Source organism: Trachurus trachurus, assembly GCF_905171665.1.
Source record: "Trachurus trachurus genome assembly, chromosome: 22".
Lineage (NCBI taxonomy): Eukaryota > Metazoa > Chordata > Actinopteri > Carangiformes > Carangidae > Trachurus > Trachurus trachurus.
Genome location: NC_139907.1, coordinates 20,536,718 through 20,562,471, shown reverse-complemented (window position 1 = coordinate 20,562,471; position 25,754 = coordinate 20,536,718). Strand labels below are relative to the sequence as shown.

At 42.3% G+C, this 25,754-nt stretch overlaps 4 protein-coding genes across 5 annotated transcripts; 2 read left to right on the top strand and 2 right to left on the bottom strand.

The window, feature by feature from the left end:
* Nucleotides 1-3,521: 3,521 nt before the first annotated feature.
* On the top strand, nucleotides 3,522-6,484 carry marcksl1a (MARCKS-like 1a). Its single transcript, XM_083998753.1, has 2 exons — nucleotides 3,522-3,817; nucleotides 5,067-6,484. The coding sequence occupies exons 1-2, from the start codon at nucleotides 3,734-3,736 to the stop codon at nucleotides 5,637-5,639; spliced, it is 657 nt and encodes a 218-aa protein (XP_083854879.1). The 5' UTR covers nucleotides 3,522-3,733; the 3' UTR covers nucleotides 5,640-6,484.
* Nucleotides 6,485-8,415: 1,931 nt separating this feature from the next.
* Nucleotides 8,416-15,546, bottom strand: gjb9a (gap junction protein beta 9a). The gene is made up of 4 exons (XM_083997898.1): nucleotides 15,385-15,546; nucleotides 11,391-11,606; nucleotides 9,561-9,862; nucleotides 8,416-9,480 (listed from the first exon to the last, which is right to left on the bottom strand). Exons 2-4 carry the CDS (start codon nucleotides 11,559-11,561, stop codon nucleotides 9,138-9,140), a joined length of 816 nt encoding a protein of 271 aa, XP_083854024.1. The 5' UTR covers nucleotides 11,562-11,606; nucleotides 15,385-15,546; the 3' UTR covers nucleotides 8,416-9,137.
* Nucleotides 15,547-18,832: 3,286 nt separating this feature from the next.
* LOC311005170 (protein tyrosine phosphatase type IVA 2-like) lies at nucleotides 18,833-21,516 on the top strand. 2 transcript variants are annotated; one of them, XM_083997521.1, is made up of 5 exons: nucleotides 18,833-19,029; nucleotides 19,142-19,234; nucleotides 19,457-19,587; nucleotides 20,706-20,780; nucleotides 20,925-21,516. In XM_083997521.1, exons 1-5 carry the CDS (start codon nucleotides 18,934-18,936, stop codon nucleotides 21,034-21,036), a joined length of 507 nt encoding a protein of 168 aa, XP_083853647.1. In that variant the 5' UTR covers nucleotides 18,833-18,933; the 3' UTR covers nucleotides 21,037-21,516. The 2 variants fall into 2 exon arrangements, with proteins under 2 accessions (XP_083853647.1, XP_083853646.1); XM_083997520.1 differs by having other exon boundaries at nucleotides 19,142-19,587.
* Nucleotides 21,517-21,571: 55 nt separating this feature from the next.
* On the bottom strand, nucleotides 21,572-25,036 carry LOC311005361 (protein tyrosine phosphatase type IVA 2-like). Its single transcript, XM_083997745.1, has 6 exons — nucleotides 24,949-25,036; nucleotides 23,904-24,624; nucleotides 23,704-23,796; nucleotides 23,351-23,481; nucleotides 22,158-22,232; nucleotides 21,572-22,012 (listed from the first exon to the last, which is right to left on the bottom strand). Exons 2-6 carry the CDS (start codon nucleotides 23,997-23,999, stop codon nucleotides 21,901-21,903), a joined length of 507 nt encoding a protein of 168 aa, XP_083853871.1. The 5' UTR covers nucleotides 24,000-24,624; nucleotides 24,949-25,036; the 3' UTR covers nucleotides 21,572-21,900.
* Nucleotides 25,037-25,754: the final 718 nt, after the last annotated feature.

Below are 25,754 nucleotides of genomic sequence, written 5' to 3'. Positions count from 1 at the left end.
TGTTGTCACTATACATCATCCACTTTCTGCCTAAGTTTTTCTCCTCATTTTATTTCCTGTTATAAACCCATTTCATGGCCGCGCCTCATTGGATGGCGTCACATTAGGTACTGATGAATCTAGACCATTAGTGCCGCAAAACTGCAAGAAACTTTTAACCACCAATGTGTCACAAAACCATAGGACGGCCCAAACAGCCTGCACTCTTGTTTTCTGTGATTTTTTATGCATGATTTGCTGACGAACTGAGGAACCCTGGGAAATTACATATTCATTCTGCTGATATTCTGCTGAAGTAATTTGCTCAAGGTGACACTCAAGACAACTTTTCTCCCCCCCTGAAGCAAAAAGAATCCCAGAGAGATTCTACCTCCTCTGCCCCAGTCCCTTCTCTCTTTTCCTTTTCTCTCACTCCCTTTTCCCCCTCTTTTTCTGCTTGTGATGCTCATCAGTTTGTGAGACAGAGAGAGAGAGAGACAATGGAGGCTTTTAGTGAGATTTGAGAGCTCATCCTGTGTCAGGGCATGAAAAATGGGCAACCAGACAAACAGGGGCATTGACGAGCTTAGTGGGGGGGAAAAAGTGTGGAGAAGAAGCACCGTGTTAAGGGTGACATATAAAATAAGTTGGCAGGTCGCAGCCAGAGGAAATCCTCCAGCAATAATCTAATTTTTCTCAAAGAAATCAAGCATTCATCACCATAGGTTTTGAGAGTGTAGAAAATAAATAGTAAGCCTTTTATTGTATCAGTATTCACTACACAATCAGATTCTCTCTGCCAGGTTTTACACACTGAACTAACGAGGACAAAACAAGGCTAAACTAAAATGAGCACTGCTCGTGTTTCTGTACACTAAAGTACGTAACAAGAGACTCAGAAGCTCACTAATTGTCATGTTATAGCTTGTTTTGCTTTCCCCCAATTCTCCATCTTAATGCCAAGATAAGCTAAGCTCCCAGCAAGAAAGTAAATACATAAATTTCCCAAAGTGTCAAACCCCATATCAAACCAATCTTTTAAATTATTTCACAGCCAGGTGCAGTTACTTTCTGGATTCTTGCTGTTGCCCTCTAGACAGATCCAAGCTGCTTCCAGTCTTTACGCTCAAATAACCAGCCATTCGAGCTTAACTTTCTCATGAATCAGAATAAATGTGTTTTTGAAAAACACATCGTCACATTTTCTTGATCTGAAAATGATTAGATGGATTGCAAGTTTCCACAGAAGTTTGCTGTCAAATAGTAAACTAAAAGAAAGAAAAAGATGCAGAATGGGCATTTTATCGATTTTCAAGGACTTTTTAAACAACCTCTATCAGTGGTCAGAGTGGCCAAAATGGATTAAAAAAAAACATTTGTTTTCCAAATGCCCCACATCTATGCAGAAATACTCCTAAACAATTAAGGTATGAGTGCTAAACCTGAGGTCAGCCTTGTCAGAAGTTTCTCTGCAGTGGTTTGGATCTCCTGCTGTGAGACGTCTCTTTCTTGTGCTGATCAAACCAGGAACATCTCTTTGAAATCTGACAACCTTAATGTATAGACCTCATCAGAACAAGGACCCGACTCAGCCATCCCACATCAGAGAGCAAAGATTGAGCTGCATGTGCACTATATTGTGAGGAGGGGGTTCAAAATATCTTTCCAATGTGTTGTTCTTCTTGACTTAGTCTGGGAGAATGTATGGGGTGGTGTCTGCGGTGGTGGTGGTGGTTGGTGAGCAGGGGTGGGGGTTCAGAGTTTGAACCCCTGAGGGTGTTTTCTGCTCTGGGAAGCTCTGCCCACTGAATAGATGGAGATCATTCTCTGGGTGGCGTATGCATGCCTCGCATACCACGGCTGTGACATGTTTGTGTGAGTGTGTGTACATGTGTGGAGGGGGATGTTCTGTGCGCGATCCGGCCGGTAGCAACAATGACAGAGAGGAAAAGAGGGAGAGAGGGACATAAAGGGACGCCTCAGAAGTCTACTTTAATAAAAGGAACTCATAAATTCCACATAATGAGGAGAAGTCCTGTAAAGATGACAAGGAGACAGAGCTGCATTTTGTTGACATGGGTTCATCTGCGGGATAAACAGGGGCCTTCTAATGGGAAAGAAAGGCTAATTTGGTTAAGGTTGCCAGAATTAAGAGTTACGGCTTGAAAATGAGGCAGCTGGCATATAAAAGTGCACGTATGACCCCCGTCCCACGACTGGCTCAGCTATGGAAGCTCTCATAACTCAGCTTAAAAGATCTGACCTTTGACCTCGCTAGATCACAAGAGGAAACCATCGGCTTGAGGACCCCCCCCCCCCCCCAAAAAAAAAAAAAAAAATTGCAGTGTCATCGCTGTAATCGTGGGATTCGCTCGTCTGGCCAAGAGACCTCATTACTGGCTGACAGGCTGATTCACTGTCTCCCTGTCTGTGTCAGTGACAAAGCAGCCCCAGTGCCATCGCAAGGTCTCCACTGAGTACGAAGCTGGCTGCGCGTTATGTAACGAGTTTACTCTTGGAAAGCTGGGCCTGTCACTCAAAATCCAGCGGGGGCCATTAAAATTCCTGGCCTCTCATTCAGATCCAGTTTTTCTCCACAGAAGAATCGGACCATGAAGATCATCGGAGGATTTGTTTTAGCTGGAAGGAAGTCCCTGAAAACTCTGACAGGCGTTGTTAAACTTGGGTGTAACAGTGGTGAGGATGAGCTCTGAGCGATCAGCACTGGCCTCCAGCCTGTTTGTAAAAAAGAAAAAGAAAAAAAGACTTTACAGCTATTAAAAAAAACAAAAAACATATTCACCTATGATCATGTGCAGATCTTGAAAATTTCAAACAAAAAATGAGGCTCCCATCTTGGGCTGTTTAATTTTAATTTTTCTTATACAACTGGCTGATGTCAGACTGCACAATCTCACAAGCAGTTGACAGTTCAGAAAAAAAGTCTAAAGAAAAACAATAGCCTACAACAAATAAAAAGACATTTGTGTAGCAGAATATAGTTTGGTCTTCATTTCTTCACTTTTACAACTCTTCAAGTTGACCAGATGAGAGATTTAATCCTGAATATGACAGAATGACAAACTATCAAATTCTCAAAATACTTCATTGGTAGGCTAGTGTTTAGGTCCACCATAGAATTTTGGGCGATATCTGTCCAACTCTTTGCCCATGATTTTATCAATACAACTTGAAAGCAAATTGATATAAAACTAATGTCCTTCTCTGTTATTAGAAATATTCCCCTCACATCAGTTAGCCTACTTGTTACGCATTTGCAACAGGTGGTGAGTAAGCCAGAAAGTCCATGAAAGTATAAAAAGTCAACAATGTCCGAGATCTTCCAGACATGTGAAACAGTAGGAAAAGTCTTTCTGATGATGGAGTTGAACAGCAGACTGTTGCAGTGACAGGGGGTGAAGAAGGCCCATCCCCCGGCCTCAGATTGGACAAAGCTCGGCTGTCACGCCCGTGGGAGGAGTCTCTGGTCGATTTTGAGGCGCGGTTGAAATACTCACAGTCGTATCCCTGACATCCTTTAATTTGAGCTCAGCCGCCGTGGGGTCCACACTCACTGAAGGGGGATCTTCTCGTTTCCAAACCCAGCTCGGAGAAGGAGATCCAGTCGGATTTTTCACCTTCTTTGGCAAGATCTTACCCATCCCAGATCTGGATTTTTAAATCTCTAAAACTCCTCGAGGTTTTTCTTTTTCGATTTTATTTTTTGTTCACAACACCTAAAGGAAAAAAAACAATGGGAGCCCAGTTGTCCAAGGGTGGAGTAGCTGCTGAGGGGAAAGCCGCCGCTGACCCTGCTGCTGCCAAAGCCAACGGCCAGGTGAGTACAGCGGCCTGACACGCCGAGCACCAGCGGGGAGCCACATGGCTCACAACGCCCACTGGCAGCATGGTGCCACGGCGGGGCTCAGGGCAGTGATGGGGTGGGGGGTGGGGGGGCTTAGCTGTTGCTCTTCCATGATCAGAGCTGAGGGCAGATCCACAGCTCTGGTAGCTACCCACATGGCTGTAGGAGCGATAAAAAAAAAGTGAAAGAAACGAGAAGGGCTGGTGTGGATGGAGGAGAGAGACCTCCAGCAGAGCAGCCGTCGAGTCGCTGCACGCTCGTCCCCGCTCAGCGCGCCCCCAGACCAGCCTTTGTTAATGCTGTCTACTGCTCCCACAGGAGCCCCCCCACCGCACATTTACAGGCAGGGTGGCAGAATTGGGTCGAAATGTGTGTTTGGACCGTGTTTTCTCTCATGAGTTGGCTGTAGTCGGGCAGATAGTCGCGCTCTCGTCGAACAAAAGATGCCTGGGCGAACGGGTGCAAAGGATGCAAATGCGCTCTGCTGGAGGCGCATTTTGCGGAGTTGCAAACAAAGCAGCGACAGGCGCCACTCCGAGTCCAAACCCCCTTCTGCCCCCGACTCTGCTGCACACAGGCGCGTTTAGGTGAGGGTTAGACAGAGGGTTGTGGCAATAAATGTCGCTTTGATTACTGATGTGGGTGTTAATTGCGGGCAGTAAATTGAACCCCATTCACACATGTTGATGAACTCGATGACCGACTCGTAGCCTCTGATCGTGAGGAGTGCGGTGAATACGAGCTGTAGGTCGACCATGGCTTTGTCTGTGCCATGACTGATGAGCTGGCCGGGCTCTGGCCACACCGGGCTCACGCAGGGAGCTGTGGTAGCGGAGAGCTGCAGCTCCTGGATGAGAGCAGAAACCAGGTTTCACGGGGATTCCTTTGTTCCCCCAGCTCGCAGGCTACGGTGACGTTTAGATGCAGCACTACTGCCCCCGTGTGGTCACTGGGAGCCATGCAAACAGCTGTTGAGTCCTCCTCTGAACCACTGTCAGGGCAAGCAGCCCCTCCTCCCCCCTAGTATAACATGGATTAACTATTTAAATGGACTAATGCTAATCTGCCACATGATTTGTTTGCTATGCTGAAACAAATTTCATCTGCTGTTTATCCGTCTGTATATTTAGAGTAATTCCCTTTTTCCAGAGCCAGTGAGTTTGCTTTGGCCCAGTTTTTGAATATTTGAATTCATAACTAACGTGCCTCTTCTTCTGTGCAGGAGAACGGCCATGTGAAGACCAACGGCGATGTGTCAGCCAAGCCCGACGGGGAAGTGGCTGCTGCCGATGGAAATGGAACAGCCGAACCGGCCAAGGAGGGCGAGACCAGCGCCGGAGATGCCATCGAGCCTGCTCCGGCCGCCGAGGGCGAGGCCGCTAAGGCAGATGGAGAGGCAGCCAAGGATGGCAAGAAGAAGAAGAAGTTCTCCCTGAAGAACTCCTTCAAGTTCAAGGGCATCTCGCTGAAGAAGAGCAAGAAGGGCAGCGAGGAGGGCAAGGAGGAGGCCACCTCCCCCACGACCGAGGACAAGCCGGAGGAGAACGGCCATGCGGCCAAGGAAACCAAAGAGGAGACGCCGGCCGCCGAGGCCAAAGAGGGCGAAGCCGCCGCCGCCGCAGAAGCTGCTCCTGCTGCTGCTGCTGCTGCTGCCGCTGCACCCGAGGGAGAGACCAAGGCGGCAGAGGAAGCTGCCCCGGCCACAGAGGCTGCTCCAGCTGAGGAGGCCGCCGCCCCCGCCCCCGCCGAGGACACGACACCTGCAGCCTCCGAGGGCGAGGCCAAGGCAGAGTGACTGCACCCCGCCACGGCACCTGAACTGATTTTCCAAGATTAAAGTATATAAATATATATATGAGAGACTCGTGCCACGTTCTTAAAGTTATAAACAAAACTACAAAAGAAGACAAAGGATATATCACGTTTGCTGATTCAACCACCAGTTCACTGCCTTTTATTAGTTCTTCGACAGACGGAATCTCACCGGGCCCTCTCATGATGATGAAAGTGTCGGCATGTGTCGCCCCCTCATGGTACACACAGGGACTGGCGTGTGGCGAAGGTAATGGATTGGACATGGAGCGAATCAGGAATACTGACTTATTTTCCCAATTCATGGAGAAGCATCCTTTTTAACAGCGTGGCAGCCCTATAACATTTTATTTTTCTTTCTCATCTTTTTGGGATCTAAAAATTGTCACCGTTGCAGAGCGGGGTAGACCATCTCCTTCACTCGAAATGACTGTTATACGGACACACAAACCTTTCAAATGATCTTATTAATTTTTAGAATTCTACATTCCTATGTTTTACCCCCAAATTTCAAGTATTTTGTCATGTATAGAAAAGTGAAAATCGAGGAGGGGAGGTGGAAAAAGAGCTATGTCTTTGTTCGTGCATTTTCATTCTTTTTCTGGCTAAAACCACATTCAAGCTTCTTGAGTATTGCAGTGTTCACATTTCAGAGTTTATGACGCAGGGGTTGGGATTGTGTACAAAATGTGAGCTTTATATCTGCAAACTGTCTCTGTAAATATGTTTTGGCCAATATTTTTGGTTCTCTTTATTTTGCTATCGTTTGAAGATGTTAATGGTTTTATTGTAACTTTTAATAAGGGTAAATAAATGTTTGATCCCCTCTGTCTGTGTTCTGCCTTGTGTTTCACACCATAAGACACACTGGTATAAGACTGAAGTTAGTCTTCTTATAGACTTTAGTTGTCATTAAGTTTGGTCTAGTACATCAGACTTCATACACTAAAATAGTTATTGGTTAAAATGAGGCATACTATTAGATTAAACACATAACTGAAAAATCATAATTTAGGCTATTTGACAGAAACAAGTCTCCTTCTCACTAGATTATGAAAATGGCACAAGAATTTAAAATATTTATTACTTGTGACCCCAGACAAGGACAAATAAGGTGTAATAATGCTAATTTAATGAAACAATCAGTCATTGCATGAGCACACTTGTGTGTCATTGTGCATAATAATTGGCTACAACTGAAATATAAATTAACTGCAGACCTGCTTTGATATTCTGATGGAAAATCTATTATGAATTTGGTATTCATAGACTCATTTACATTTTTGATTGATCAGGCTTTCTATATTTCCTCTGACACAATCTTTTTTTGCACCAGTCTCTTGGCAAAACATTAGCAGCACACCATATTCAAATCCACTGAGCGTGACACTTGTGTGCATGACAAATAAACCTTTAAATCCAAATAATGGATTTTGTGGATATAGAGCTGGAGGCATGTCTCTAGCAGGGTAAGGGGATTTGATTTACGTCAAGCAGAGGCAGGGGATAGAGCCACACCATCTTTGTAATAGGCTGGCTTATTGTAGATTAATCAAGGTAACGTTTATTTAACATGTAGCCTAGTCATCAGATGGCAGAATTAGACCGATTCAAATGAGAAATTCCTCGTCAAATACTTAACATACCTCATTTTCATGTGCTGGTCTCTGGCTCCCTCTGGTGGACAGAGCTATGAACAGAACGTGACTCGGCAGTTTGTTGCTTATTCTAAACATGTGCTGTCCGTGTACATGTAACGTTTAGTCAGTAATCAGACTTAATAAACCAATATTAACCAACAGACATTGCTGAAGATAGATCAGATGATGTCATGAACATCCGGCGCATCTGTGACGAGGTGGCCGAGTGGTTAAGGCGATGGACTGCTAATCCATTGTGCTCTGCACGCGTGGGTTCGAATCCCATCCTCGTCGGATCTTTTCCGTTTGCAAGTAAGTACATGTCCGTAATTAATTAGCCAAAATCAAACTTAGATCTAATATTAGACTAGTTGTTAGCAGTATGATTTCATCTTGCACAGATGATACACTACAAATTCCGCGAACACGTGAATTTCTTTCTTTTTTCTTTTTTTTTGCAACAGCCTCTTCTGTTACAGACATGTCTGTACGTCATTAGGCTATTAGAGCAGAGCAGGCCTACCTGCAAACATGACAAGGTACAGAGCTAGACATAGGACGGCGTTAAGAATGAATTGTTTAGATCCCATTGGGTTTCATATAAGCAGCTGTGTGGAGAGAGACCCGTTTTCTTACCTTGGTTTCTTATTTGAGGAATGTGGATTTATTCACAATTGGTATGTGTTCACACATAGGCTATGTGTTCAGCTTCTTATTTTAACCTTGTCCACTTACAGATTTAGGCAAAATTGCCAAAAAAAATATCCTTATAGCTTAGAGATAGGATGGTTTATTACTGCCGTCTAGTGGTCACACAATGAAACTAAACTAAACTCAATTCATCCTATTTTTTAATATTTACAATATTACAGTAAATACAATTTACATGTTCATTGACTTCGACTGTGAAAATAGATTTTTCAAACCTACCATATCATGAGAAACATCATATGCAAGTACAAATCATGCATGTTGGTGGGGGGGAAATAACAAAAGACAGTCTAGAGTTTGAGCAGCATTTTTATTTTACAGGCAATAAAATATCTTCATATATCAGTTAATAAAAATAAGCTCTTAAAAGAAATTGTTTGACCACATCATTATATTCCAGTTGACCATATTATTAATATTATCTGTCTGCCCGTACAGCAAGACTACAACCTCACATCCATCAACTCATATAAATAACAAAAAATGCAATGAAAAAAAGGCAATATTGTTGCTATGATATAAAATTGAAATTCTGATAATTGAACGACCATAAGAGGAAACACAGAAGAATCAGCTAGGGGTCAGCAAAAAGATATGAGAATCAGTAATCCACTCAACGTATTGTGCAAGGAAGTCTTTTCCAGGGATAATCACAGTCATTTGCTGAGAATTAAACCTTTTTCGGATGACATGTTCTCAGTCAGACTGTTAATAAAGCTATTTACAGTATTGATGACACCAAGTGCTGTCATTTACAATATGTGACATATTGATTTTCACGAGGAATCAATTGACAGAGTCCAGATAAACAGACGTCCGACTCCATCTTTGCAGTAAAAAGCCCCCTGAATGTCTCTCCTTGTAGAGTGCACCATAAGATGAACAGATCTATGGTACAAAGTAGAAATGCAATATAGTCTACTAGTAGTCCTCTTCTTTAACTCTGTACTACAACATACAACCAGCCAGTGCAGACGATCCCTCGGATGGAGAATCATGTACTTTTCTTGTTCAGCTGGATCCCAGGATCACTACAGGATCAGAACCTTAATAGTTTTATTAGGTAACCAGTGTTCGTGTTGTGTGGTCATCCATCAGAAACCAATTCATAGGTCAGTGACCACTGTGTACTACAATGTTGTAATTATACTACCTTCTCTGACTTTGTCCCTCCTGTGTAAACTCATCTGGCTCTCTGCCAGCGTTGGATCGGTCCTCTGATACTGGGACCTCGGTGGGGCCATGTTGGTGAGCTCATGCTGCTCAGCAAATATCAGTCTCTGGTTCTCGTGTCGCACCCGTAATACTTTGCTGATGCGTTTACCTACGAGATAGACCATCTCACAGATACACATGAAGATGCACAGTGCGCTGGATATGACCATGAACAACATGAAGATCTTTTTCTCTGTTGGACGGCTGATGAAGCAGTCAACGGTGTTCGGGCAGGGATCCAGCGTACACTTAGACAACCTAAAAGAAAAGAGTGAGACGTTATAGCTGGTACAAAAGCTCATGTTTTCATTTAAAAAGAAATAGGATACAAGCATCACCTGGGCAGGTCGTAGCCATGATATATCCTGTAGAGGATGTAAAGAAATGATGTGTCGAATCCGGCCTTGAAGATCAAACTAAGCAGATATGTCCACCACAGTCCCCCTCTCTTCTTTCCTGGATTGGCGTACAGGTGAGAGCCCTGATGCAGCTCCACATATTTCTGGTCCTTTCCCTCGCGATATTTAACATGCGCTATCACCATCAGCGACGGGCAGGTGACGAAGATCAGCTGCAGCGCCCACAGACGGATGTGGGAGATGGGGAAGATGTGGTCATAGCAGACATTGGTGCAGCCAGGCTGGAAGCAAAGAAACACATGTTACATGTTTTTTTCTCATAATGACTCTGATGATATGAAATAAGTTATTTCATAGTGGTAGGTTATTGCAGTCAGAGAAAAAAACTGAACAGAGTCCAAAATAAGAGGTAATATTTTCATTTCAAACAAGGTAATGGACCTGCCATGAGATGATAAATACAAAACAATAGCACCATGCAGTCAGAATCAGATATCAGGTCAGAAGTGTAATGATCCTTTTTTAATACCTATAGTGGAAAAAAGTAATAATGTACCTGCAATACTTTAAAGGGATATTTCACCCAAAATTCAAATTTCACTCATTATCTACTCACCATCATGTCGACTAAGGGCTGGGAGAATTTTCAGAGTCCTCCGTGCCTTCTCGGAGTTACGGGGGGGGCTCCGCGCAGCAGTATTTGTCCATATAATGGTTGTGAACGGAGCTCACCTTTCTTCGTCCAAAAAGACACACCAAAAAAGAACCAAATACCTCCATACTGCTCGTCTGTAATGTCCTTCTTGTATTGAAGCCCCGACATGAGAAATTGTTCCGAAAAAAATTAAATAAGTCTATATTTTAAGCTTGTTTGTAGCGGAAGCTCCCAGTGTCTCAGTTCACTGCTCTTCCTGTGTCAGTGCAAATCTCGTGTGATTTGCACTGACCGGTGGAACAATTTCTCATGTCGGGGCTTCAATACAAGAGGGACATTACAGACGAGCACTATGGAGGTATTTGGATGTTTTTTGGTGTGTCTTTTTGGACGAAGAAAAGTGAGCACCATTCACAACCATTATATGGACAAATACTGCTGCGCGGACCCCCCCCCCCCCGTAACTCCGAGAAGGCACAGAGGACTCTGAAAATTCTCCCAGCCCTTAGTCGACATGAGGGTGAGTAGATAATGAGTGAAATTTGAATTTTGGGTGAACTATCCCTTTAAGCCACTATGGAGGATCAATGACAAAAAAGCAAAATGTTTTTTTTTTTGTGTTCCCAATAATTTTTATATACAACAAATCAATTCAGCCAGACTTTTCTTATTCTGCTGTTAAATCTATTTGTTCAAATGGTCTGAATCTGAAGGTAAGTGATTAAGACTAAATAAGAAAGAGTCAACTCAATTGCGTCTTTCATTAGACTCATGTCCTTCAGTCCACACAAGATTTCTGTAACAGATTTGAAGTTTGAAGCCCTGATTATGTTGTTTTTACAGGTTAAATATCATGACAAATAATCTGATATTCATCTAGATATGAAGGTGTTTTTCTCTGTGGGGTGGCTAATGAGCTCAGCCTTTATTTTGATATCAACCTAAAGTTTCAGTGCTGCATCTTTCACGGTTATGACACTGTGCACAGGAACCACCTACTCAATGGCACCTCTGTTTTAGTTCCTGCCATTGTAGGTGTCTGTACTCTGTATGCATCACTTCATTTTGCTTTGACAACACAAACACATATACACAGAAACAGATAAACAAAGCAAAAACAGGAAACCTGGAAATAAAGTGCCGCTCCATCTTACCTGCCGGGTGTTGCACACAAAGTCTTTGCTCTCGTCACCCCAAACCCTCTGCGCTGCAACCACAAACACCAGCACGCGGAACACAAAAACCATGGACAGCCAGATCCTCCCGAATGCGGTGGAGTATTTATTGACTCCACTCAACAGACTCTCCAGCCCCGACCAGTTCATCCCTGCTGTTGCTGCACTGGCCTGGGTCAAAGAAACGAGCGCACCCTGTGAAACAGAGGAAGAAAGAAAACTTGTTTACACATCCTCATCACAAGATCAGATCGATGCCGAATCATAGGTGCTACATCCATATTGCATTACATCTGTGGTTTTGCCACATTACAAGAGATGAGCTATGGCTGAGGATTAGCCACAACTTGCCCAAAGCAAAACTATGACACACAGCTGCACCCTATTCTGGTGTATCTGACACACAACCTGCATGAGCTTGTATTCAAACTTAATAAAACAATTCTGTATGTATCCTGTAAATACAGCAAATTACACTGAAAGTCAGCTTGGTCTCGTCGTTCAGGATTATTAATGTTATCTGACAAAGGCCTCATGATTATTTAATGCTCAGGTTAGAAGGGAGGTGTTTGTTAGATTGCAGCAACTAATGAATAAATAAATCTCTGTCTTTTACTGGCATAGAAATTTTAAGAAAATATGATCTTATCAACTACTAGGCTTCATACAACTAGCAATTTTGAGTTTTGGTGGGCGGTGTTTTGAATTTAAATTAGCCTGTGAAGGAAAGGGAAGGAAACACTTAAATTACGCAAAGGAATCATATGACATGGGGTATATAGCCTTTCTTTGTTGTCTAGTAGAAAAAAACAAACAAATAAAATAAGAAGCGGTCATTTTACACTTCAATTTCCCCCAAACATCCCTCCTTTGTCCTGCCTTTATAATCAAATTCACCCCCTCTGGGATCAATAAAGTTTTATTCTATTCTATTCTAAACTATGCTAAGCTAACAGACTGCTGCATGTAGCTTCCTACAGTATGTATCATTCATCTAGGTAGCCAACAAAAAGTGAATGTAGGCTATTTCTCAAAAAGTGGAACTATTTCTTTAAAGCTGGGGCTTATAAGCAGTGGTTAGCACTTTCACCTCACAGCAAGAACAGTGGATTCTAACTCTAAAGCCTACAACCTTTCAGAGTGGACTTTGCATGGTCTCCCTCCTCCCACAGTCCTAAAACATGTACATTAGGTTAATCAGCAACACTAAAATATGAATGTTAGCATATAATGTTGTTATATGCCATCCTTGTGATAGAGTCTGTGCTGGGCTGGGATTGGCTGCAGCATCCTCACAACCCTGCACGGATAGCTCATGGATGGATGGATCAACAAAACAGCCTTGGTTCTTCATGTAACAGGTTCCTCGAGATATTTAAACATTCAGTTGAACTTGATGTCGACATGACAGAATTTTTTTTTTTTTTTTTTTTTTTTGGAAGATTTGCCAGCTGCAGACGTTTACTGTCAATCTCCTGTTCTACACTTCCCAAAGATGAACTTGATTCAGCTCTGAGAGGAATTACTGTAAAAGGCACCAGACTCATTGCTTTGTGACATGATGTATTTACCCTGCTGGAAATATACATTATAGGATAAGAGACTGTGGCCGTTAGGGAACATAGTCAATAACAATTAGTCACAAAGACTATTCCAGCTTTGATTGTTATTAAGGAGCCTGAGTGTACTAAACATTCATCCTACATCATTACCCCACCATCATCGCCTATCGACACCAAATTCTGACCTATCAATGTTTCTCAGCAAAAAAAACATAATTTATTTTGTTCACCACAGTTGTAAACGTGGTTATCTGTGTTGCTGTGGCCTTTCTGTCAGCTCCAACTAGTTTGACCACTCTCTCCTGACCTCTCACATCAAGGGTGTCTATCTGCAGGACTGTTTCTCATTGGAGGTGTTTTTTTTTTTTGAAGAAGTAAAATTTGGAATGGAATCTAGAGACTGTGTGTGAAAAATACCAGGAGGTCAGCCGCTCTAGAAATACTGAAACTCTATGATTTTATGCATTGCACTGCTGCCATATGATTGGTTGGTTGGATAATTGCATTCATACGCAGGCACATTGCTGTCCCTAATAAAGTGAGCAGTGAGTGCATAGACCTATTCCTTTTGCAGTCCTTGAGCTGGCTTCCTCCTTCAAACCAGAGCAAGCACTTCTTTGTCTGAAAATGAAGATATGATCATCATTCATACATGCGGGCCTGATGTTTGTTTATACCATGGTGGTTTATTGTAATGGAGATGGGGTCAGTCACCGACTCTTAAAAGCTGAGCCTTGGGTTTTTATAATCGATCAGTTTTTATTTGTCTATATGCTCCATCATGGCCCCTGTTATTTCTGCACACACATCTGCTGTGTGTCGAGCTGCTGCTGTTTTTGTTGCTCTGTTTGACTACTGCCTGCGAATGAGCACAGTGGAAACACCAGCAGGCGTATGTGTGCGTGGGTAATGAGGTACATGAATGAAACTATCCAATATCATCAGTCTGGTATAAATATAACTTAAATCATGAACCTTGTGGCATGTGTGCGGTTTCAGAGTTTGTGTTGCCTAGATACTGGGTTGTGTGTGTGTGTGTGTGTTAAACAAATGGATCTTTCCTTGCAAACAAAATCCAATGAACACAGGTTTAAACGGTTTTCTATTGAAATCCCTTGGTTGCTGTAGAAACACATGGATTAGGCCTACACTGTATAGAAATGTTGATCTTTTCTAGTGTAGGCCTACAGGAGATTGCTTTTCAGCTTAACTGCTGTGAACCACAATAACAATAATTTAAAATGTGCATCTAATACACAATTTAAACCACAATACACTGCTCTTTAAATCCAGTGTGAAAGCTACAGTATGTTTATATGCAGAGAATGCCGAGCAATAAAGCTGTAACCAGGTTTCTTTCTTTTAAATTGACAAAAATAATTCACGCAGCAATTAGTAGCCCAGCAATGGAAGTAATGCAAGGGTGGGGCCTCTAATGTAAAACAGAAGGAATTTCTGCTTTTTTCGAAAAAAACATTATATAACAGAAGTTGAAACTTATGTGGTTTCCCACTGAAAAAACAAGAAGACTTCCATCCATATGGGCTCTATGACACAGTCCTCAGGCATGCATGGTTTCTGGCACAGTGGAGAATTACTCACTGTTTAGAAGAGAGTAAAATATTTAGATTAAAAAAAACACATGAGGGGCCCAGCTCTGAGGATTTTTTCAGTGTTAACACTTGAAACTCCAACGCAGACAAGTTTTTCGGTTATATCTCATGGGTAAAATAGCTTTTCAGCACCAGTGAGACTTGTACAGGCTTGTAATGGCTTGTATGACCGCACACAGAGGTTTCGGTTGAATGTAATTAGACCTTGCTATTTTCTACATTCTTAATGTGTTTTTTTTTATACATAGGCCTACATAAACGAGAAAGTGTTTCAAATGATACAAGTTAAACTTAAGTATTCTTGTTTTAGTCCGTCGCCACAGATCTGAACTAGGCTACAATCAGTTAAAGGAAGGAAGCAATTAGATAGTCCATGTACCATCAGAGGCAATGTGGAAAATTTTAGTGTGATTATACGCTCCACCACGCCTTTGTATGTTGAATCTATAGTTTATATAAAAACTATCTTTTGTTTCATGTAAGTGTTTCATGATAGCAGTTACTCAATAACCTCCCACTCTTGAAATGTTTCTGTCTTAGTCACAGGAAAAGGAGAAGTTACTCCCATTGTCTTCTTTTGTTTTGTGTTTTTGTTTTATGTTGGAATTGAGTCAGAGGTTTCCCTCTTTGCTGCCATAACTAAAAAGTTGTATCCATTTTGCTTCACAGTTAAACTCAGTTTGTGTACCATATAAACACATCACTGGTTACTTACAACCTTTTGTTTACCCCTCAGCCCTGACTTTAACCATGTGATACAGTAAAATGTAGGATAATCAAAGTAGAAGAAAAACCTACCCGGTGTTGAAATCTTGCTCAAAATCCACTTCCAAATGTATCGACACCAGACGGAAAAGATTAATGGACAACAGTGAAGTTAAATGTTGTGAAGGGGAGCGTAGTAAAGTAAGTATTCCGCTTCTTCCTCTCACTCTGTGTCTCCGCTCTCTCGCCCTTTCCTCCCAAATCCTGCCAAACCAGATTCAGCAGCTGCTACGTCATCACACACACTCACACACACGCACACATAGACTTAGGCAAACAAACTTTACATGCCCTGTCTTGTTAGTTTGTGAAGCCTCCATTCCCTACAAGCCATGAAACCCTACACCTCATAAATAGGTAAACACTGACACATATGCTTCAGTGAGCAAGGAAACAGGACATCCATCCTTGTAGACCAGTGAGACTGTGTGTGCGTGTGAAGGATTGGTCTGTGAAGCCTGACAGCTTTGTGGGCAGCGGATTGCTGGACTCCAGATGTTTAGGCTAAATGACTGCTTTAGGGTGTGTGAAAAAGGTTTGGGGGTGGGGTTGGATCAGCCTCAGGCTTTCAGTTGTTCATAGGGGTCTAGGAAATGCATGTCAATGAAGAGTTAGAGACAAGGAGAAATGCCACACCCTCTTTGGTTTTGCTTGGATTCAGGACGTTTGTGGGGATTGATGCAAAGTGTTGTTATTTATTTACCTTTATTTAACCAGGAGGTCCCATTGACTAGGCTATATGAAAAAATATATTTTTCAAGGGAGACCTGGCCAAGGTAGCAGCCATATAAAATCAGCGCATAAGATACACAATAAACAACAAAATAAAATGTCAGCTACTCAGACTGTTACACTGCTCAAGTTCACTTGGCAGCAAAAGTCTGTTTGAAAAGGGTAATTAACAAATTAGTAGTAGCCTAATCTTGTAATATGCATAGTGTCAAATTGCTGACTAATCAAAGCAAATTCATAACACAAGAGACAATAAACTTTAAGTGTATAAAGGTGCCAATACATTGTTGTAATAATAAAAGCATATTTCAGAATCACTTTGAAACAAGATAGCTAGGCCTACTTGTTTGTGCAGCCTATTGTATTAGTTACTACTGTCTATATTTTTTAAAGATTCATGCTGTAAATCAGATTTAAAGGCTCTGAAGCACATTTCATACATACAATTTTTTTTTGTGGATGTTAGGTTCAAAAAAACACCCAGTGACCTTTTTTTTCACCAACACCTTTGATTTTTTGGTGTTTTCAAGTGAAAAAACAAACAAACATTTGAAGAGTAATTTCCGGTTTTATTTTTGAAAAGCTTGCCGCCGGAAGTTGTCATATTTATTGCGGTTAACTTGACGTTTCTGTTCAACATGTCTCCTTTGCAGGCTCCTCTCTGTCATTAGAAGCGTCTGGATTTTACGTGAAACCACTACGTTTGGTAAGTATCCGCGATAATCCTTCGCGTTTGACATCGACGTGGTAGCCACGACCATTATGTGTGTACCGCTGCCGTCGTTGCTGAGCCCGCTGTCACTCGGCTGTTATTGAAGAGTCGGTGGATGCTTCAGCTTCAGCCCGTGTGTTAACGTTAGCCCGCTGTTTATTCTGGGAACATGGCTGTTGACCTGGTTTTACTGGACAGAAGGCGATGCTGCTGATTCGTCTTGGGAGGTGGCTAGTTTTTTAAACCCCCGTGCTGGGTGTTTTCCTCTTTAAGTGGACATGACATAAGCTGTTTTTGCTTTCACAGTACGGTAAGTACACACATTAACGTTAAGCTAAAAGCTGGTCAGCAACATTAACGTTAGAACGTCAACCTGGCGAACGTCAACGGTCAGACGGAATGTTAACGGATTGATCCCGAATGCAACAACGCCCGTGCACGCGACAAACCGAGCAGCTGAGCTTCCTAAAAACACTGAGGTACTTTCAACGATTTGTAGCTGCCTGCAAGGTGCAAAATCACATCTCTGGCTGTCGGTGGATTTACGTTAGCTAACTGAGCACCCGGTTCGTTTGATGTTTGATGTTGATGTCTCGTTGTGTGATTCATTACTTTCGTGAGTCACCCCAGAGTCTTTATAACATCGGATATTATCTAAATGTATAAGCGTAACCGTTATAGCCAGTAGTCTAATTTGTTTAGGGATGTTAATGTGAATAAATATTCATATGAACAGGTAATACAGGGACTGGGAGCTTTTTAAATCCAGGTGGCCGTGCTGCGCTTTAACGTGATTTCTTCTACGCAGCAGGTTAGCAGCCAGCTAGCGGGCCGTTGTCAGCCAGGACCCAGAAAAAGCAGCATCATCATCAATGGTGTGTCTACATCCCGGAGCCGTCACATCTTCCTGTGTCCGCTCAATGAACCATCTCCTCAGCTCTCATCACAGTGAGTGTTTCTGCAGCACCGCTTCACCTGTTGATACAAATGGCGAATTAAGCAGCTATAAGCATCACTCTTCGGAAATAAATGACTGTTGTATCTCTCTCTACCCCCCAGGCTGCACATGTATGGCGTTTGCGAGGCTCGGAGGGGAGTTTTGCCAAGCCCAGCACCTGCTGCTTATTGTGGACAAGTGAACAGGAGACGCCAGCTAGGCACAAACACTGCCATTCACGCACGCAGGTGTGTATTGTAGTGGTGTCTTTATGCAGGAGCATCATGGAGGAGTTTACTCTGTTACAGCCCATGGACAGCAGGGAGTGGACGTGCGGTCAATCAGTGGCAATGCAAATAATGATTTCAGTGTCATAGCTAGTTAATTATGTCATGCAGGTAGTTATAGAATACCATCCATCTGACAAAACATTTCACTTAGTTTAGTTAGTTAAATAAGACCAATAGGAAAAGAGGACATACACACATTAAAATAGCAGAAAGAGATCAGAATGAAAGTATATTTTCATTTGAGTTGTAAAAGTAAATGGCTGTCTGTGTGTCTGTCTCACAGGTCCTCACTGCCAGCCTGTACAACCCATATGAGGAGAAGCCAACCTTCAGTCTGTCACCTGTCCTGGGGAGTAGGGGAGGCAGTGGTTTTAGTCCGGGAGTTTCCTCTCTGCTCTTCTCCTTTCCAGCTTTCCCTCTCTTCTTCTCCTCCAAGTGGCACACATTTTCTCTAAATGGGCTAACGGATCTGAAAGGAAGGAAGGATAAATCTTTTTCTGTCTTCAGTTTTTTTTTCCTTCTGGACTTTTGGTGTCCTCTCTCCAATTGTCTTGATCCCAATTTACAAAGTTCTCATTTTCATTTTCAACCAAGCCAAGTTTAGTTTTTTACCTAATTGCCAAGGAAAGTTAAGAGTTTTTTGCCCTGTCATTTCTCTCCCAAGAAATTTATCTGGGCTTTTTTTGGTTTTTATTCAAACTAGTTTTGTTGCCAAAGGAGTAGAAAAGTTACAGTCTTTACCCATAAATCATAATTCAGTTTTTTCCCCCCAAGTTTTGCTCCTTTCTTTTTTTTTTAAACAATCAAAGACAGTTTCATTTTGAGTCCCTTGAAGACCTGTCCCAATTTTTTAAAGCACAGTACTTTTCTGATCTTTCATTCTTTAATAACAAACCTTTGTGAGTCTGAAAATGAACCGACCGGCTCCCGTGGAGATCTCCTATGACTGTCTGAGATTTCTCATCACGCACAACCCCACCAATGCACAAATGGGAAGGTTTATAGAGGTACCGTACTGTGTTTTTTTTTAATCACAATTTTTTAAATTTTAATTTATATTCTGACATAATACATGAAGTGAAAATGACATGACGCCTAAAAATCTCTGTGTGTTGATAGGATCTGAAGGCGTTTGGAGTTAACACCCTGGTGAGAGTGTGTGCTGCCACATATGACAAGACACCTGTGGAGCAAGAAGGAATTCATGTTCTGGTGAGAATTAAGAGCAGTTTTATCCTTCACTTACATTTCACCTTACCGTATAATAACGTCTGTTTGAGGCAATTTGCATTTCAAATAAATACTTGCAGCAGCAAGCACAGCAGGTTAGGATTTTTCTTTTTTCACCATGCCTTTGCCGCACTCACTCAGTCTAAATGTCAAGCACAAAACCGCGATGACGGAGTTCCAATGACTACTCCCCTTTCCTTCCAGGATTGGCCATTTGACGATGGTTCGGCCCCCCCGGACCAGGTGGTCGATGACTGGCTGACCCTGCTGCAGACAAAGTTTAGAGATGAACCTGGCTGCTGCGTGGCTGTGCACTGTGTTGCTGGATTAGGACGGTTAGTATGCAGTATGCAGTATTAATGAAATACTGATAAGTGCATCTGAACGGCCGACTCAAATCAGTTTTTGCTTTAGATATGTAAGGTCAGTTGCTGATTTGCACACGGTCTGTTGTTTAAACTAGAGCCCAAATCATTAGTGATCAATCACTGATATAAAGTTAAATACTATAGCGTTAAAAACAATCTGTACAATATATTGTCCGTTATTCAAAAGACACAACATTAACTCACTCATTTACTCTCTGCTATTTCCATTCTTTTTGCCCTGGTCTAATAATACCTGTAATATTACCAGTTTTAGCCAGCTGTTATGACAGTCAGACATTAGCTAATGGGGTTTGCATTAGTTCTGAAAAGCCACTGTGTTTCAGCTCTGTACTTATAAATCACTGCTCTAATGTCTTTGGTGAAAATGAGAATGAACGAATGTAATGCTTAATGTGAATGCCTCAGCTGTCTTCCACTGGAAAGCCACTACATTAGTTAGCTTTGTGGCTAACTAATCTTGTAAAAGATTAACTGCAAAGTGCTTGATAGCAGCTGCCGGTGCTGCACTGATGAGGGAGGGAATGATGGAGCTGTTGTTCATTTACTTGCTAGAACTGTCTACTGTGAGGTTGTCAACAGGCTGTAGCCTATAGCAGCAGGACTGCTGTCAGGCTGATACAAGCAGGTAATACAACAAAAACACTGATAATGAAATAGCTTGAGCACCAGGCTTTGGCCTTTCTGCTACTTAAGTTATTGGCTGTTATAAACGCTGAAAGCAATTTATCAGTTATTAGCTCAATTCAGCCAAAATCAGCCTGCCAATGTATCACTTTGGCTCTGGTATAAACTTGGCTTGCATCGCCAGTTGTGGTAATGTTGCACAGTGTTAAGCTCTGTGCGCTGTGGCCCTTTGATCCATAGCAACACGGGTCCAGAGTGAAATCAGGATTTAACCTGATAAAGAGTAAAGCTAGAGCCAAAGGATAGGGCTCAGACTGAGTGGATGCACCGGTTTAAGGGTTGTGGGGTTGTGCAGGGCAACGGAGCTGCTGCACTGTCGTTCCTGTGTTCCCAGACAGATGGTTGTAAGTTTTATATCCGTCTTGTGTGTCTGTGCTCAGAGCTCCTGTGTTGGTGGCCCTGGCTCTCATTGAGTGTGGGATGGAATATGAAGATGCAGTGCATTTCATAAGACTGTGAGTACCAGGCGGCCGTTTTACTCGATTGTCCAAACAACTGCTGTCTTTTCATGTAGCATATTCAGCACCATCCCCATACTTGCTCACACACCTGTCACTGTTCATAAAACTCTCTTTTTTTTATCTCTCTTAACCTGTCAGGAAGCGCCGTGGAGCATTCAACTCCAAGCAGCTGCTTTACCTTGAAAGCTACAAACCTAAACTGTGTCTGCGCTCCAAAGATGGCAACGGTCAAAGCTGCTGTGTACAGTAGGAATCTGCAACACCACACACGCTCACTGCAACTTAATAGGAGACTTAAATCTTTTGATGTTAAATGAAAAGTTGACGTGTTTGGGTATTTATTTATTTATTTATTTATTTATGAACCTTTTGATAACATGAACCTGTAAAATCTATTCAAAGTGCTTTGTGGAATTCTAAAAGTACAAAAAAAACCCTCTCTGGAAAGTTCTGCAAAAAGTCTTAAAGGTTTAGTCGAGCCAAACCTCAGATTTTTCATCCAAAATGGACCTAAAAAAGTGGAGGTGCTGAAGGTTTTTATTTCTGTTCCTTTGTCTGTAACCTCATCTCAATATGTAGCAAAACCACCACATATGCTTAGCACAGTAAAGGGAATCCCCAACAGTCAAACAGAACAAATATTTAACTGTCACTGTGAATTCAAGTTTGATTAAAGATTAAAAACACAGGTCACTCACTTAATTCACTATGAAGGCGCAGCCACGGTGCTGCTGATAGACTGTTGGGGATTCCCTTTACTGTGCTAGAGATATGTGGTGGTTTTGCTACATATTGAGATGAGGTTACAGACAAAGGAACAGAAATAAAAACCTTCAGCACCTCCACTTTTTTAGGTCCATTTTGGATGAAAAATCTGAGGTTTGGCTCGACTAAACCTTTAAGACTTTTTGCAGAACTTTCCAGAGAGGGTTTTTTTTGTACTTTTAGAATTCCACAAAGCACTTTGAATAGATTTTACAGGTTCATGTTATCAAAAGGTTCATAAATAAATAAATAAATAAATAAATACCCAAACACGTCAACTTTTCATTTAACATCAAAAGATTTAAGTCTCCTATTAAGTTGCAGTGAGCGTGTGTGGTGTTGCAGATTCCTACTGTACACAGCAGCTTTGACCGTTGCCATCTTTGGAGCGCAGACACAGTTTAGGTTTGTAGCTTTCAAGGTAAAGCAGCTGCTTGGAGTTGAATGCTCCACGGCGCTTCCTGACAGGTTAAGAGAGATAAAAGAAAAGAGAGCTTTATGAACAGTGACAGGTGTGTGAGCAAGTATGGGGATGGTGCTGAATATGCTACATGAAAAGACAGCAGTTGTTTGGACAATCGAGTAAAACGGCAGCCTGGTACTCACAGTCTTATGAAATGCACTGCATCTTCATATTCCATCCCACACTCAATGAGAGCCAGGGCCACCAACACAGGAGCTCTGAGCACAGACACACAAGACGGATATAAAAACTTACAACCATCTGTCTGGGAACACAGGAACGACAGTGCAGCAGCTCCGTTGCCCTGCACAACCCCACAACCCTTAAACCGGTGCATCCACTCAGTCTGAGCCCTATCCTTTGGCTCTAGCTTTACTCTTTATCAGGTTAAATCCTGATTTCACTCTGGACCCGTGTTGCTATGGATCAAAGGGCCACAGCGCACAGAGCTTAACACTGTGCAACATTACCACAACTGGCGATGCAAGCCAAGTTTATACCAGAGCCAAAGTGATACATTGGCAGGCTGATTTTGGCTGAATTGAGCTAATAACTGATAAATTGCTTTCAGCGTTTATAACAGCCAATAACTTAAGTAGCAGAAAGGCCAAAGCCTGGTGCTCCAGCTATTTCATTATCAGTGTTTTTGTTGTATTACCTGCTTGTATCAGCCTGACAGCAGTCCTGCTGCTATAGGCTACAGCCTGTTGACAACCTCACAGTAGACAGTTCTAGCAAGTAAATGAACAACAGCTCCATCATTCCCTCCCTCATCAGTGCAGCACCGGCAGCTGCTATCAAGCACTTTGCAGTTAATCTTTTACAAGATTAGTTAGCCACAAAGCTAACTAATGTAGTGGCTTTCCAGTGGAAGACAGCTGAGGCATTCACATTAAGCATTACATTCGTTCATTCTCATTTTCACCAAAGACATTAGAGCAGTGATTTATAAGTACAGAGCTGAAACACAGTGGCTTTTCAGAACTAATGCAAACCCCATTAGCTAATGTCTGACTGTCATAACAGCTGGCTAAAACTGGTAATATTACAGGTATTATTAGACCAGGGCAAAAAGAATGGAAATAGCAGAGAGTAAATGAGTGAGTTAATGTTGTGTCTTTTGAATAACGGACAATATATTGTACAGATTGTTTTTAACGCTATAGTATTTAACTTTATATCAGTGATTGATCACTAATGATTTGGGCTCTAGTTTAAACAACAGACCGTGTGCAAATCAGCAACTGACCTTACATATCTAAGCAAAAACTGATTTGAGTCGGCCGTTCAGATGCACTTATCAGTATTTCATTAATACTGCATACTGCATACTAACCGTCCTAATCCAGCAACACAGTGCACAGCCACGCAGCAGCCAGGTTCATCTCTAAACTTTGTCTGCAGCAGGGTCAGCCAGTCATCGACCACCTGGTCCGGGGGGGCCGAACCATCGTCAAATGGCCAATCCTGGAAGGAAAGGGGAGTAGTCATTGGAACTCCGTCATCGCGGTTTTGTGCTTGACATTTAGACTGAGTGAGTGCGGCAAAGGCATGGTGAAAAAAGAAAAATCCTAACCTGCTGTGCTTGCTGCTGCAAGTATTTATTTGAAATGCAAATTGCCTCAAACAGACGTTATTATACGGTAAGGTGAAATGTAAGTGAAGGATAAAACTGCTCTTAATTCTCACCAGAACATGAATTCCTTCTTGCTCCACAGGTGTCTTGTCATATGTGGCAGCACACACTCTCACCAGGGTGTTAACTCCAAACGCCTTCAGATCCTATCAACACACAGAGATTTTTAGGCGTCATGTCATTTTCACTTCATGTATTATGTCAGAATATAAATTAAATTTAAAAAAAATAGTGATTAAAAAAAACACAGTACCTCTATAAACCTTCCCATTTGTGCATTAGTGGGGTTGTGCGTGATGAGAAATCTCAGACAGTCATAGGAGATCTCCACGGGAGCCGGTCGGTTCATTTTCAGACTCACAAAGGTTTGTTATTAAAGAATGAAAGATCAGAAAAGTACTGTGCTTTAAAAATTGGGACAGGTCTTCAAGGGACTCAAAATGAAACTGTCTTTGATTGTTTAAAAAAAAAGAAAGGAGCAAAACTTGGGGGGGGGGAACTGAATTATGATTTATGGGTAAAGACTGTAACTTTTCTACTCCTTTGGCAACAAAACTAGTTTGAATAAAAACCAAAAAAAGCCCAGATAAATTTCTTGGGAGAGAAATGACAGGGCAAAAAACTCTTACTTTCCTTGGCAATTAGGTAAAAAACTAAACTTGGCTTGGTTGAAAATGAAAATGAGAACTTTGTAAATTGGGATCAAGACAATTGGAGAGAGGACACCAAAAGTCCAGAAGGAAAAAAAAACTGAAGACAGAAAAAGATTTATCCTTCCTTCCTTTCAGATCCGTTAGCCCATTTAGAGAAAATGTGTGCCACTTGGAGGAGAAGAAGAGAGGGAAAGCTGGAAAGGAGAAGAGCAGAGAGGAAACTCCCGGACTAAAACCACTGCCTCCCCTACTCCCCAGGACAGGTGACAGACTGAAGGTTGGCTTCTCCTCATATGGGTTGTACAGGCTGGCAGTGAGGACCTGTGAGACAGACACACAGACAGCCATTTACTTTTACAACTCAAATGAAAATATACTTTCATTCTGATCTCTTTCTGCTATTTTAATGTGTGTATGTCCTCTTTCCTATTGGTCTTATTTAACTAACTAAACTAAGTGAAATGTTTTGTCAGATGGATGGTATTCTATAACTACCTGCATGACATAATTAACTAGCTATGACACTGAAATCATTATTTGCATTGCCACTGATTGACCGCACGTCCACTCCCTGCTGTCCATGGGCTGTAACAGAGTAAACTCCTCCATGATGCTCCTGCATAAAGACACCACTACAATACACACCTGCGTGCGTGAATGGCAGTGTTTGTGCCTAGCTGGCGTCTCCTGTTCACTTGTCCACAATAAGCAGCAGGTGCTGGGCTTGGCAAAACTCCCTCCGAGCCTCGCAAACGCCATACATGTGCAGCCTGGGGGGTAGAGAGAGATACAACAGTCATTTATTTCCGAAGAGTGATGCTTATAGCTGCTTAATTCGCCATTTGTATCAACAGGTGAAGCGGTGCTGCAGAAACACTCACTGTGATGAGAGCTGAGGAGATGGTTCATTGAGCGGACACAGGAAGATGTGACGGCTCCGGGATGTAGACACACCATTGATGATGATGCTGCTTTTTCTGGGTCCTGGCTGACAACGGCCCGCTAGCTGGCTGCTAACCTGCTGCGTAGAAGAAATCACGTTAAAGCGCAGCACGGCCACCTGGATTTAAAAAGCTCCCAGTCCCTGTATTACCTGTTCATATGAATATTTATTCACATTAACATCCCTAAACAAATTAGACTACTGGCTATAACGGTTACGCTTATACATTTAGATAATATCCGATGTTATAAAGACTCTGAGGTGACTCACGAAAGTAATGAATCACACAACGAGACATCAACATCAAACATCAAACGAACCGGGTGCTCAGTTAGCTAACGTAAATCCACCGACAGCCAGAGATGTGATTTTGCACCTTGCAGGCAGCTACAAATCGTTGAAAGTACCTCAGTGTTTTTAGGAAGCTCAGCTGCTCGGTTTGTCGCGTGCACGGGCGTTGTTGCATTCGGGATCAATCCGTTAACATTCCGTCTGACCGTTGACGTTC